The sequence below is a fragment of the Sardina pilchardus genome, chromosome 3 (assembly GCF_963854185.1).
Source record: "Sardina pilchardus chromosome 3, fSarPil1.1, whole genome shotgun sequence".
Taxonomy (NCBI): Eukaryota; Metazoa; Chordata; class Actinopteri; order Clupeiformes; family Clupeidae; genus Sardina; species Sardina pilchardus.
The window spans coordinates 21,749,642-21,762,870 of record NC_084996.1 but is presented as its reverse complement, the minus strand read 5'-3'; the positions used below and the strand labels follow the sequence as shown (position 1 = coordinate 21,762,870).

Below are 13,229 nucleotides of genomic sequence, written 5' to 3'. Positions count from 1 at the left end.
GGGGTCGGGGGTCGGGGGTGGGGTTACGTTGTGTGGGGGTGGGGGCACGTTGTGTGGGGGTGGGGGCTCTGCGTCTCTGTGTCCACAATCAGCTGGCCGTCGCTGGGTTTCAGGTGATCCGCCTTCTCCTCTCTGCGCCAGAGCTGTGGGAGAGATGAGGGGGTCTGGGGAGATGGAAGCCCCCGCAAGGCCTGTGATTAGAGCCCACCACCACATCAGATCAACCCCCCCCACCCCCCCCCCTCGAATAGGAGGAACAGGGTTGAGTAAAGGGAGTTGACCCTTGACCTTCCCATAACGCCATCCTCACCCCTCTTCCCACCCGACGCTATTCTCTGACCGATGTGGACTGATCAAGAGACGAGGCTCTTGCTACAGCTGTTGGAAATGATTGTTTGTTATGTGAGAACACTGACTGAACTTTGAACAAAAGAGAAGAAGAAGAAAAAAAAAAAAGCTCTTAAAAGCTAAACTTGAACCTGGGGAGCAAACCTGAGTCCACGTGGATTCAGCTGGATGGTCTTTTCTTTCGCTCTCCCTCTTTCTTTCTTCCCCTCCCTCCCTCTCTCTCTCTCTCTCTCTCTCTCTCTCTATGCCTTTTGTTGTCTTTCTTTTTGGACTTCCATTCGCCTGCTAGTCTGACTGGGAACCTGCTGATGCTTTGAACAAAATGCGAAACAAAAGAGGAAATCATGATGACGATGATGATTATGATGATGATGATGAAGAGTATGAGCGCTCTTAAGAAACAGGAGCGCCCTGGCGCCGGTGTTAGTGGCGGGCTGGACAGGGCTGGACAGGGCTGGACAGGGCTGGCACGTTTGTACAGACAGCTCTCTCTTCTACTCCTGTGCAGAATGGACCTTTTTCTCTCTCTTTCACTCAACCTGGCAAGAAAATGTGACTCTCTTTTTTGGACTCCTTCATTTGAAGTACAGCTCAAAAGAAAACAACCATTTCTGTTTGTCTCTTTTGACCATGTTAGTTGCAGTCTCCTCAGAGAATACATGATTGTGTGTGTATGTATGCGTGTGAGCACTTGTGTGTATGTATGTATGTATGTATGTATGTATGTATGGTTGTGTGTGTGTGTATGTATGTGTGTGTGTAAATATTATATGTCTGGCGTAGTTACTGGTGGCTTGTCAGAGTTGCTAGAAGCATCGCTAGGTATGATTTATAGTTATTTTCTCTCCGAAATAGTTGACCTCGTCTGCGTTTTGAAACTGGATCTTTCCTGCTGGAAGTGCTAGAACAACTTTTTGAGACTGTTATAGGACAATGCATTACAAAAACACAATGTAACAGTACAATAAAAGGTTGATGGCATAAATCATGAATTGAAAAGTGCACTGTGTGAAACTGTTATTAAAGATTTTCCATTAATTGAAAGGATAAGCGATATAATACTGAAAAAAGTAAGGTTAGTTCACCCTTTGCACGAGATGTTGCATGTCTTACAAGCATTGTTTGCCCTGGATGGTCTTGATGGAGAGCAGTAAGGAACCGGTAATGTGTTGGGCAGTTCTCACCACCCTCTTGGTGTTGAGGGTTGGGGGGGGGGGGGGGGGGTGAAACTGAAAGTGCAAGAGTGAGGATATCACTGCGCCACACAATATAGTTATCCCTCTTACCTGCTGAGAAAAGCACCACGTTTTATTTTGTCTCACCATAGGCCTACTAGGTCGTGTGACTACTCGTGTAACTGTATTTTAAGGGAAAACATGGAGGTGTTTGGTCGCTTCTTCTAACTTCATCTCTGTTTGGATCCTAATGAATGCATTGGGCTAGTTAAGTGCTATCAAAGTTGCGCCGCGCGCCAGAGCCAGTGAGTGCACGCATTAAAACGTGAGAGGTATCAACTCGTCTTAATTAGGGGCTAAACGTTTTTAAACGTAGTTTAATATGAAAAAAGACGGTGAAGTGTTCCTTTAAGTTTCACGTCGTTTCCACCTTAATACGTCTTACAATAAATAAATCACACCATTTCTGCTATAGCCTAAGTGGAATCGGCCGTTATGCAGGAACATTGCCTAGTAGGCCTAGTGCCTAGTCCGTCTTATTTAAAGGGAAGTGAAAGCAGAGACGGTTAATTATCACCATTTATTATCGCGCCATTTCATTCCATTGAAAACGCCCTTTATGATTCATCTTAGTAGCCTACTTGGGTGCGTTTCCTCCCTAGTCCCTATTTAAGCCCAAGCGGCACGATGCAAAAATCCTTTTCGGCTGAAAGGAGGACAGCAAACTAGCACAAACCGAAGCTGAAATATTTTGGCCAATCACCTAGGCCTACATTTCAATGGGGAAAGGTAAGCTCATTTCATTGTTTTATTTCTCATTAGGTTAGTGCTTAATTGATTGTTTTATTGATAATATTGCTATTCTCCCTTTTTGTAATTGTTCACTGTTATTTAATTTATTGTTATTTATTTGTATGTCGCTTTGGACAAAGGCGTCTGCTAAATAACCATAACCATAACCATAACCATAACCATAGGCTAAGTAGTAGGCTAATGTAAGTAGAAATGTAACTAGATGTACCTCAAAGCGGTAGGCTACAAGTCAAGTCAAGTCAAGTAAAGTTTATTTATATAGCGCATTTCAATGTGCTTTACATAAACACAAACCAAACAGTAGCCTAATAGCAGATAAAAGCATAGATGAGCAAAGAATAAGAGCAAGAGCCCTGTTAATGTGCATATTTCTAATTAGATGGTTTCCCATCAACAGTTGTAGCGAATAGAACACTTCTAGCGAATTTATCAAAGGTAGCAAATCATAGATATATAATTAAGCATTATCGCACGAGTGGGAGTGGTGTTGTTGGCCAATATCGCCACGGCTGTGATTCGCCGCAGGCACGAAGCCGAAGGCAAATGTAGCAAATGGTACACCATTGTGAGGTCAACGTCTTTGTATGCGCGAGATAGAATCCAGATTTTAGCGCAGACTTTGTGAACATTCTGAGCAGGCGTCACAGTAACTTATATCGCAACAAACCTTTTAAAGTTAATTCGCTTAAAAAACGATGCGCATCAAAAGTTAGTGCAACACGTGCGATGGAAAATGACTTCTATCGCTCTAACGTCGGTTTTGTCGTGATAAATTAATTCGCTCACCAGAGGTGGATTAAGGAGAGTTAAATCGATAAATGTGATGGAAAAGGTTTGTAGCCTACTGTGACGCCTGCTCAGAACCTGGCTATCATTTAACTCTCCTTAATCGTAATTTTCACAATGCTTACATTTTCTTAACAGACAAACTATAGGCTACCTCCCAACAAAATAATGGATCGTTTTTGTATTATTTTCGAATGTTAACACACAACATCCCACAATAGTTAAAACAATATTCCAAACCTTAGATACAGTATAAAAATCTCTGCTTCTGCTATGTTATCAATTCAAAAGCAATATCTCAATCGAATCGACAATCGAATAATTGACACACAGATTATTTATGTTGGGTAAATTGGGCCAACCACAGCTGATTCCAGTCTATCTTAGACTCAGTGGCAGGGGTTATATCTCTCTATTACATTGACACTTACACAGTAAAAAGAGGAGGTGATGTTTTTGGAAACAGAAACAAAAGACAAATACTGTAATGTCTGGACGAGGAAGAGTAAGAGTAAGGGGCCCAGGGAGAAGAGCAGGCCCAGTGAGAGATGCGTGCAGGAGCACTGAGAGGAGCAGGTGCAGAGATTAGACACAGTAATATTGTCAAGTCAAGTCAAGTCACATTTATTTATAAAGCGCATTTTTGTATACACAAAGTGCACACCCAAAGCGCTGCAGACAAACAAAAACAAAATGCTGGACGGAGTGGCGTATTCGCCAGCGTACCCGTACACAAACATTTGACATACAGATGAACAAACGAAACATAGACAACAAAACACTCAATACGTCCAAAAGGCAATGTTAGCGCTTTGCCTAACATGAACGCAACATTTAGTCCGTCCGTAGTAGGCCGCGAGCTAGATAGGCCTACCGTGCACCCCCCCCACCTCCCAACAAAACCATACTTTTTTGAAAGGTCTGGGTGTGTAGAATATGAATCTGAATGTTAACATTGAAAATTTTGGGATGCACTACCTGTTTTAGCCCTGAGAATAGGGAAACCCTAAAAACCGATTATAAGCGATTCTAACACATCAGATGGTCCTAGTCAATCAGAACAGCTTTTAAGTGACCTATTACACACTCAAACTTCACATATGAAGACTTAGGTCAAATGTCTACCATGCTGCTTATTGGTAGGTGTCTTAAATTAACATAGGTAAAGCCTTTTATTGATATAATGAGCCCATTTCATGTATAGGCCACAAAGTAGATATGACTACCATACACCCCCTACCCCCTTTTCTAACAAAGTCATGCTTTTGTGAAAGGTTTGGATGTGTAAAATATGAATATGAATGTTAACATTGAACATTTTGGGTTGCACTACCTGTTTTAGCCCTATGAATAGGGAAACTCTAAAAACCGATTATAAGCGATTCTAACACATCAAGATGGTCCTAGTCAATCAGAACAGCTTTTAAGTGACCTATTACACACTCAAAGTTCACATATGAAGACTTAGGTCAAATATCTACCATGATGATTATTGGTAGGTGTCTTAAATTAACATAGGAAAAGCCTTATATTGATATAATGAGCCCATTTCATGTATAGGCCACAAAGTAGATACACCTACCATACACCCCCCAAACCCCCTTTCTAACAAAACCATGTTTTTTTTAAAGGTTTGGATGTGTGAAATATGAAACTGAATGTTAACATTGAACATTTTGGGTTGTATTACCTGTTTTAGCCCTGTGAATAGGGAAACCCTAAAAAACGATTTCAAGCGATTTTAACACAGAGACTATCCAAGTCAATCAGAACAGCTTTTAGATGACCTATTACACACTCAAACTTCACATAATGAGGACTTAAGTCAAATATCTACCAAGCTGCATATTGGTAGGTGTCTAAAATGAACATAGCTAAGGCCTTATATTGATATAGGGAGCTAATTGTATAGGCCACAACCTAGATACGCCTAACATACACCCCCAACCACCTCTCCTAATAAAATTCTGCTTTTTAGAAAAGTTTCAGTCTGTAGAAGATGAATCTGAATGTTAACATTGAACATTTTGGGTTGCACTATTTGTTTTCACCCTCTGAATAGGGGGGAAAAAACTATTTTAAGCGATTTTAACAGAGGTTGTCCTAGTCAACCAGAACAGCTTTTAGATGATCCATTACACACTCAAATTTCACATATGATGACTTAGGTGAAAGAACACCCTATACTGCTTCTTGGTAAGTGACTACATTTAATATAGTTAAGGCCTTGGGCCCTATTTTCATGATGCAAAACCTGGCAGAAAGCGTGTAATAATAACAACGCAAAGCTTATTCCTATCGTAGAGTTTTTCGCCATGCGCGTCTCTTTTATTGAGCAATGTGCCAAGGGGTGTGGGAATTAATGACTTAAGAACGGGTCTGGCACATTATCTAAGACTCATTATCTTACATTAACTAAAACGCATTGCACTACTGACCAAGGGAAACCTGGTCAGAAATCAGTGGCGAGTGGTTATTATTTTAAGAGTGCATTATCAACAATGATACGGGCGCTGATTGTTAAGTTGCGCTGCTTGCTCTTAAAGGGAATGACCGATGACACTCGCATTAGTTTAAAGGATGTTTTGCCCGAAACACACCCATTACTAATTAAGAAACATAGGAATGCGTTATTGTGCCATTCGTTATCCATTTGATAACGAAAACACTCCCAATGTGGACAGGACAGCCTATTAAATTTAAATAAACTTTAAATAAGTGATCATGAAGTGTCATAATACAGCCCCTTATGTTGATTTCATGAGCCCATTTCCTACCCAGCATGCACATACACACACAATGACTATACAATAACTATGTACAGTACATACAGCATGGAAAAGAACTATACAGCATGCATACAGACACACAATAAACTGAACAAAATGATAAACACACCACTTTCACAACATATCTCTCAAATATTGTTCACAACTCTGTGTTAGTGAGCTTCTTCTTTGCCAATATAATCCATTCACCTCACAGGTGTGGCATATCAAGATGTTGATTAGACAACATGATTATTGCACAGGTGTGCCTAAGCCTGGCTACAATGAAAGGCCACTCTAAAATATGCAGTTTCACTGTATTGTCTTCACATACAGTGATTTTGCCTTTTGACACCGATGTTCTAGGCATGTCAATAATTCCTTCGCATAGAGTTGATCAGGTTGTTGATTGTGGCCTGTGGAATGTTGGTCCACTCCTCTTCAACTCCTCTTGCAAAGTTGCTGGATATTGGCAGGACCTGGAGCATGCTGTTGTATATGCCGACCCAGAGCATCCCAAACATGCTCAATGGGGGTGACATGATTGGTGAGTATGCTGGCCATGCAAGAACTGGGATGTTTTCAGCTTCCAGGAATTGTTTACAGATCCTTGCAACATGGGGCTGTGCATCATCATTCATGCTGCAACATGAGGTGATGGTGGTGGATGAGATGCTATGGATGGATGCCATCAATAAAATGCACCTATATGTTCGTTGTCCATAACACACGTCTGCCCATCCCATAAAGCCATACATGCTGTCTGCCATCAGTCCTGAACAGTGAAAACCGGGATTCATCTGTGAAGAGAACACATCTCCAAAGTGCCAGACGCCTTCGAATGTGAGCATTTGCCCACTCCAGTCAGTTACGATGACAAACTGCAGTCAGGTTGAGACCCCAATAAGGACGACGAGCATGCAGATGAGCTTCCCTGACACGGCTTCTGACACTTTGTGCAGAACCGATTGTTGCAGCAGCTGTTCGGGTGGTGGGTCTCAGATGATCTTGGAGGTGAAGATGCTAGATGTAGAGGTCCTGGGCTGGTGTCGTTACACATGGTCTACTGTTGTTGTGAGGCTGGTTGGATACAGTACTACCAAATTCTCTGAAATGCCTTTGGAGACGGCTTATGGTAGAGAAATGAGCATTCCTGCAGTCAGAGGGAGCAGCCAACTGTATAGGCTCCCTTGAAGGTTGCAACATCTGTGGCATTGTGCTGTGTGATGGAACTACACATTTTAGAGTGGTCTTTTATTGTGAGCCTGCCAACCTAAGGCACACCTGACATCTTAATAGGCCACACCTATGAGGTGGATGGATTATATTGGCAAAGGAGAAGTGCTCACTCGCACAGGTTTATGAACAATATTTGAGTGAAATAGGCCTTTTGTGTATAAAGTCTTAGCTCTTTGAGTTCAGCTCATTATAAATGGGGGCATAAAACAAAAGTGTTACTTTTATAAGTTTGTTCAGTGTTGTTACAGTGTCTGTTTACATGCTGTAGTTCATTTGTGTGTGTGTGTGTGTGTGTGTCAGGGATGGAAATTAGCACCAGCCACCAGCCAAATGCTGGTAAAATGTGAGAGTGGCTGGTAGATTTCAGACACAAAGTCATATTTTAACATTGAGTGGCTGGTTAATTTCACCAGAAATCTGCTATTGGCTGATAGATTGTCACATTTTAAAATTTTAATTTCCACCCCTGGTGTGTGTGTGTGTGTGTGTGTGTGTGTGTGTGTGTGTGTGTGAGAGAGAATGCTTTATAGTTGTCTTGTATTAAGTTATTGTGCATTTGTGACTAACATACACCCCCAATCCCAAAGCAGAGGGATTGGGGGTGTATGGTAGGTGTATCTACAGTAGATTGCGGCCTATACATGAAATTAGCTCCCTATATCAATATAAGGCCTTAGCTATGTTAATTTTAGACACCTACCAATATGCAGCATGGTAGATATTTGACCTAAGTCTTCATATGTGAACTTTGAGTCTGTAACAGGTCATCTAAAAGCTGTTCTGATTGACTAGGACCATCTTGATGTGTTAGAATCGCTTATAATCGTTTTTTTAGGGTTTCCCTTTTCATAGGGCTAAAACAGGTAGTGCAACCCAAAATGTTCAATGTTAACATTCATATTCATATTTTACACATCCAAACCTTTCACAAAAGCATGATTTTGTTAGAAAAGGGGGTAGGGGGTGTATGGTAGTCGTATCTACTTTGTGGCCTATACATGAAATGGGCTCATTATATCAATGTAAGGCTTAGCCTATGTTAATTTAAGACACCTACCAATAATCAGCATGGTAGACATTTGACCTAAGTCTTCATATGTGAAGTTTGAGTGTGTAATAGGTCACTTAAAAGCTGTTCTGATTGACTAGGACCATCTTGATGTGTTAGAATCGCTTATAATCGGTTTTTAGGGTTTCCCTATTCTCAGGGCTAAAACAGGTAGTGCATCCCAAAATTTTCAATGTTAACATTCAGATTCATATTCTACACACCCAGACCTTTCAAAAAAGTATGGTTTTGTTGGGAGGTGGGGGGGGTGCACGGTAGGCCTATCTAGGCCGCGAGCACAGATTTACAGTACATGTGAGACAATTTAAAAATTACATCAAGGGATCATTGAAAACATGTGCACTGTTCAGATTTTGATTTTTTAAGTAATTGTTTAAAATGTCCAAGTGGGATAAAAACAGAAAGCTTCAAACCTTTTTTGAGCTAATTCCAACACCAGGGGGCAGCATAACTAAAAGCAGTCTTTCCAGATTCAGTTCTACGTGGAATATGTAGAGCCAGAGTGTTAACTGAGCGGAGATTGTTTATTTGAGATTCTATTGTACACAGTGACATTACAAGAGAGCGGATAAGGGGCGAGGCCATCAACACGTGTTCCTTCACATTCTGCTGCTATTTCTATCACTTAACACACTGTATCACCTTTAAAGCAGCATATTTGTTTCAATAGATACATTTCATTAACATTAAAATAAGAAAATAGCCAAGACAAATACCTATGAACTGGACAACTACAATGTAAAAAAACTCTCTTCTGTCTGCTTTGCCAATTCATTTTTTCACCAATTTGGAATTTAACCCGGGTCTGGTCTAGCGTGCCTGCATATGTGTATATGTGTATATGTGCGTGTGTGTGTGTGTGTACGTTTACGTGTGTGTGTGTGTGTGTGAATGTGTGTTTTTATGTGTGTGTGCGCATACTTGTGAGTGTATGCAAACCTGTATGTGTGTGTGTGTGTGTGCCTGCCTGCATGTGTGTACATGTATCTTTCATGTACATTTGGGTCACTAAATGTACACATATATTATATAATTTATTGTATAGTTTAGTTTCCCATGAACCAAATTCCATGACAGTTGGCATGCTTTCAGATGGTCGTCATAATGATTATACAGTTCAAATTTTGTGCAGTTTTGAACATGTCAGACAAAAATACCTGCAATTAAAACACTTTATATTTGCTTTTTCATTTTTAACTATGTGGCCCCTGGAGGCCAACATACAAACATAAATTGGTCATCCTAGGCCCTGCGGTTCTCAAAATATTTACAGAAAACTGTGTCCAGCCATCTACAGGCCAATTGGTACAGTCAGTGAATGTACACATAAATTAATTAACTGGGGCTGACTGATCAAAGCGAAAATCAATTGTTCCGTGCTGGACGACAGTAACAGTTGCTCAGTTGCCCCGGGCAACCAAATTATGACAAGTGGCAACCACACTCCTAGTTGCCCCGTACAAACTTGATATTTCATCATTGCTAATTTTTAAAAATGCGTTAGGCGTTTGTTTGTGATCCCGTATTTCAGCATTTCACACTGACGCATGGCAACATAAACTTTTTTTTCTGACCTGGCAAATGAATGCAGCTAGTAGTAAACAATTGAAACGTTTTCAGGTTTTCATAAAGACAACAAACACCAACCATAATCGTTCACAATGAAGATGAAGATACGGACAATTCACTTGTCCTGGGAAATACATCCTGTCGATAAACATTGCCAATCAAAGCAGCAGAAAGCTGCAAATCAATCAAGGTCGGGGCACAATGTGTGGCTTCACCCTCTGATGCATGAATTATGAAAGCCTGTAATGTGTTTTTACTCTGCTTAGGACATGAAAAAAACTCATATAAAAATATGAGTTTTTCAGGAAGTTACAAACATGTCCACTACAGTGGACTACATGCACCTCGGACCTCAAACATAAAAGTGAAAACCTAATGTAAAAATGAAACAAACTGAGTTTTTCTCAAATTAACCTCATTTTATGCTCATCAATCATCAGTACATCAATCCTATTAACTCTTTGCATCCTAAATCTCTGCATCTCATTCATCATCCTCATCGTCCATACCTTTATTGTTCTCTGGCAGCCACTCATCATCATTTTCATCACTATACTGATCATCACTGGAGTCAGAGGGGTCTTACCTATTATTTGCTGCACTTGTGGTCTAAAAATATGATAAAATAATATTTTATAGAAACACAAACTACAACTATTATGCATAAAAATCCACAATTACGCATAAATTATGAATAATATGCATACAATATGCATACAATGTATAAACTAACATAAATATACCCAAAATGCACTGAATTGCAACCAAAATAGTCATTATAAGAGATGAATCAACCACATGACCTGTGTGAAAAATATGGTCAGTAATGCATGATGTCCACTCTATTGGACACATGGTTAATCGCAATTTCCAGGTTATTTGAAATATTTTTTTTCAAAAAATATAGAGTAATATTGTTCCTTAGATATTCCTGCATATCATCATATTTTTTTTACCTCTTGGGTTCTCCTGTAATAGGAGGATTGACAGGATATTCCCGAAGTAGTCAACAGGTGTGGCTGTCTGTCAGCCATCTTTGATTTAGAGGAGGCTCACGTGTAGTTACAACAACTAACCACTGAATACACCTCAATGGTTGGGGGCAGCAGAGAGCACTCTAATGGCTGATATGCAATTCCACCATAGAAACTATTGCATTTAGGAGAAAATGACTTTTAAACAGCTGTCCACTGTAGTGACCGCTATGCGCCAGAGGGTTAAAGCTTAACTGTGCGTTCAGACCAAGACCGTCAAAAGCGTCAAGAGAGCCGGAAATCATTCATTTTCTATGGAGAGTCGGCGTTACCGGCGTCAAAAGCGTTCTGGGCGTGAGCGTGGCTTCATGAGCGTCACGGGCGTCAACAAAAAGTTGAGCCTCAGGGTACGTTCAGACTAACTGTGCGTTCAGACCAAAACCATCAAAAGCGTCAAAGTCGCTGGTGAAGCTCATAGCCCGACGCTCAACCCAGTTCAGCAACGAAAGCATCAAAGCCATGACGTGAAACATTCGGACAAACCACAAGCAGCAATCCTGCGTTTTCTTCTAATTACGGGGTGGACCCAGGCACCTATATGTAGGAACGTGATCGTGATCGCTGCCTGGATGTGCTACCTCCAATCTCTCCCAGCTTCCGGGACGTGTATTAGTTTGGTGTGGATGCCCGCTTGGCTGGTGTAGCCACCATCAGGTGAATGCTCTCTTCAGTAAGAGTGTGGTCTGTTCTGTCGGCGTTGGGGCCGGTGTAGACTGTTGAGCCTGGTGCCTGCCTTAAAGCAGCGTGAGCAGTGTGGTCGGAGCTAGCAGCTCCTCCTCTTCCTCTCCCTCAACTTGATCAAGAGCAAAACCTTTTTCACTTCGATGTACGACGTCAGCTGGCATCTCCCAAGTGTCTCCACACCACAACAAGGCTGCTGTTCTGTCTTACGTTCAGTTCTCCATAATGATTTGATGTGGGTTTATTGTTCGCTCTGCTCATTGTTGGTTCTGTCTGGTCCTGGTATTGTCTGCCTTACCGACTGGGATTAAGTGTGCATACTTCATGTTGTCTTATTAGTGTACTGCATGTCTAAGTCTGCTGGGCCGTGTGGTGCCTATTTTGCATGTTTAATTGCTTGCTTTTCTTTATGTGCATGTGGTTCTTGTGTTTCTTTTTTGGTTGTTGATCCTGTGCTTCCCTCTTTCGATCCTTGTTCAATGCATGAACTGTATGGCTTGTGCTGCATGCGCAATTTATCATCATTGTAACTAGCCTACACTATTGTCCCTTTAGTGTAGTGGTCATATCGCCGGAACGGCTACTGTGCATGTGCATGGGTCTGCTTGCTGGTAGTGTGTGTGCATGCATTGGTGCGCTGGTGTGTGTGTGTGTGGTGTGCAGTGAAGTTACTCTTCCATTGGCGTAACCAGGGTGGTTGCACTGACCCGGCCTGGCCTCTGGGGCCTAGCATCTGTAAGACGGCCATCCCCGCCTGCAGTGTTTGAAAGCTAAGTACAACTACTGTTCTTGCTAAATTATTTGCCATGCTACTATTGTGTTCACCACAGCTCTAACCACAGTGTGTCTCTCTCTCTTTCTCTGTTCCTCCTCTGGACAGGTGCAGTGTGCATTAAGCGAGCGGCAGGCTAACCTCCAGGTGGTGGGGTCCCTTCACGTTTCCTGTCACACATCCCGGGTGTCTGTCTTTACCTCTGGAGTGCAGTGTGCTTGCAGTGTGCTTGCAGTGTGATTCTCACGTGTGGCGTGTGTGTGTGCCCTCTGGACTCCTGTAGTCCTGCCAGTCGTGGTAAGCCCTTGCCCTGTTCCAATTCCCCCTCCCTAAAGAGAGCCCATAGACATTGTGTGCTAGCTGACGTGCAGCCTCGCTGGTCACCGTATGTATTGTGGTGTGTGTATGATATGTGTGTCTTTCATACAGGTATTGTGCAGTGAGATGGCTCTGACCTCTCCATAGTTGTGTTTTTTATGTTATAAATAACAACCTGTCAATAAAAGTATATTTGTGGAATTTATGTCTCTAGCTTCCTACGTGTTGCAAACCTGTGTGCCCTAAGTTGGATGTAAGGGTTAGTATTGGCTTAAATTATGTCCTAGGGGTGACCCTCCCCTAGGTGGCGTAGTCGTCCCTAAATTATACTAAATCTCTTGCCCCTGCTACACATGGTAGACTTAAAACCAGCTACGATGTCACTAAGCGATAATACCTGCTCATATAGATGTCAAAAGTTAATGGGGCATCAACCTTGTTTTAAGAAAAAAAATGTTTTATTCACGATTTAACGAGATAGTACTACACTACCCAACACCCTAACGTGTAAAACTGCTGAAAGCAGAGCCTTTGATTGGTAGAGATCGCCGTTGCCATGGCAATCCCAAACAAACTGTCTCAACTTTCCCCATGCTACGGTGGCCCTGAAGTGCAAAACACAACACAAATAAGACAACACAACACAAAAAGAGAAAA

General features: G+C 41.7%; 1 protein-coding gene across 2 annotated transcripts in view; it reads left to right on the top strand.

Annotated features, from left to right (window-relative positions):
* Nucleotides 1–2,241: 2,241 nt before the first annotated feature.
* LOC134077045 (interferon-induced protein 44-like) overlaps nt 2,242–13,229 on the top strand; it is a 41,379-nt gene continuing 30,391 nt past the window's right edge. The window contains exons 1-2 of one of the 2 annotated variants that reach the window (XM_062532410.1): nt 2,242–2,312; nt 12,175–12,551. Coding sequence is in view for 1 of the 2 variants with exons in the window: in XM_062532407.1 (XP_062388391.1) it covers nt 2,303–2,312 (10 nt within the window). In the remaining variant the exon portion in view is untranslated. The remainder of the gene's footprint in view (nt 2,313–12,174; nt 12,552–13,229) is intronic. The other variant, XM_062532407.1, reaches the window with a different exon arrangement.